Source organism: Suricata suricatta, chromosome 8 (genome assembly GCF_006229205.1).
Source record: "Suricata suricatta isolate VVHF042 chromosome 8, meerkat_22Aug2017_6uvM2_HiC, whole genome shotgun sequence".
NCBI lineage: Eukaryota > Metazoa > Chordata > Mammalia > Carnivora > Herpestidae > Suricata > Suricata suricatta.
This window is the reverse complement of record NC_043707.1, coordinates 1722089-1723674: the sequence shown is the minus strand read 5'-3', so window position 1 is coordinate 1723674 and position 1586 is coordinate 1722089. Positions and strand designations below refer to the sequence as shown.

General features: G+C 64.8%; 1 protein-coding gene across 1 annotated transcript in view; it reads left to right on the top strand.

Moving 5' to 3' along the window:
* Positions 1–1348, top strand: part of ABCA3 (ATP binding cassette subfamily A member 3) — a 37037-nt gene extending 35689 nt beyond the window's left edge. The window contains 2 exon segments of the mRNA XM_029949428.1: positions 23–134; positions 524–1348. Of these exon segments, the coding sequence (XP_029805288.1) occupies positions 23–134; positions 524–655 (244 nt within the window). The 3' untranslated portion in view covers positions 656–1348.
* Positions 1349–1586: the final 238 nt, after the last annotated feature.

Genomic DNA, 1586 nt, shown 5'->3' with positions numbered 1-1586 from the left:
CCGCTCTCCCCTGGCCCCGCAGCCTGGGCCTCGCAGGGACACGGTGTCTCCTCGGTGCAGGCAGCGTCCTGGAGGATGAGCACCAAGGGATGGTCCATTACCACCTGCCCGGGGGTGACCTCAGCTGGGCCAAGGTGAGCATGGGCGCTGCCAGTCTAGCTGGGGCCTCTAGGCTCCTTCCAAAGAGGAGGGTTACTTAGTTTTTGCTCTAGCTCTCATCTCAAAATCTACTAGGTCTGGAGGTTCCCTGGAGTCAGAAAAAAGTTGGCTTAAAAAAGAAAACTGGCCCACAGAGAGGACATAGCTTGCCCAAGGTCATACTCTGAGCTGGCAAGATTCCGGGGAAGCCCGGCCCCCTGGTGTGCCGCATGGAGGCGGGGTGGGGGGCCTGCTCCCCAAAGGGCTGGCTCCCTTTAGGTGCTCCAGGGACCAGGCGGGGACAGGGCTGGGACCTCTGGGAGCCTCAGCACCCTGTGGCCAGAGGACTCCCACCGCAGCCTCGGCAGCCCTTCTGCTCCCGTAGGTGTTCGGCGTCCTGGAGAAAGCCAAGGAGAAGTACGCGGTGGACGACTACTCCGTGAGCCAGATCTCCCTGGAGCAGGTGTTCCTGAGCTTTGCCCACCTGCAGCCGCCTGCTGGGGACGAGGGGCCCTGAGGAGCCGGCAGGGGCGGGGCAGGGGCGCACAGGTGGGCGCCCCTCCCTCCCAGCTCACCTTACCCTGCACCTTTATTTCTAATCACTGTTTTCTATAATGGACACAAGAATCAAGGCACAGTAGGGACCGGGGCCTCGGTGCCCTCACGAGGCTGGGAGCCAGCATGCGACCGTCCACGTCCGAGGCAGGCGCCGGAGCGCCGCTCTGGAACTCGGGACCGGGCCGGGAACGGTCCAGCAGCCCATGCTGGCGTGCCTGGGAGTCTCTGGGCAGAGAGCCACTCAGGAAGGGGCTGCAGCCGACCCGGGGGCTGATGAGCTCACAAGGAGGGCAGCGGGACATCCCCACAGTCGCACACGGCATGGAGCCTCCCCGCGGCGGCGATGGGATGCGGGCTGGGCAGCTGGGCTCGGGGCTCGCTGGGCGCCCAGAGCGGAGACAGAGCCGCCTGTGGCCGTCCACGACGGAGGTGCTGGAGGCACTGGCTGTGCCGAGGCTCCCGGGGGTCCTGGGAGTCCCTGCGCCACAGAGCGCCTCTCCGAGTCAGGCGGCCCTCGTTCCTGCGCCGGCCTTTCTGAGCAGCCGCCTGCGGGCGGCCAGCTGGGGACCAGGGTGGGACCACAGGACTGTCGTGGAGGGTGCACCTAACGTGCGGGGGCTCTGTCCAGAAAATAAAGCCTGGGAGGGAACAAGGCCACGTCTGCTGAGTCACAGAGATGGGGGACTCACTGCCCTGCAGGCCTAGCACTGACCTCCTGTATCAGGTTTCACACAGACAAAGAAGCAAGAGCTCACTTCTGCCAGGTATGGGGTAAATTCCAGAACGCACCCCCGGGAGCTGGAGGAATAAGCCGGACCTGCCAGTGCCGAAGCAGGTTAAACGGGCATCTGGCGGACCCTCGGTTTACACGTGAAGTGAGTGCAGGGCGG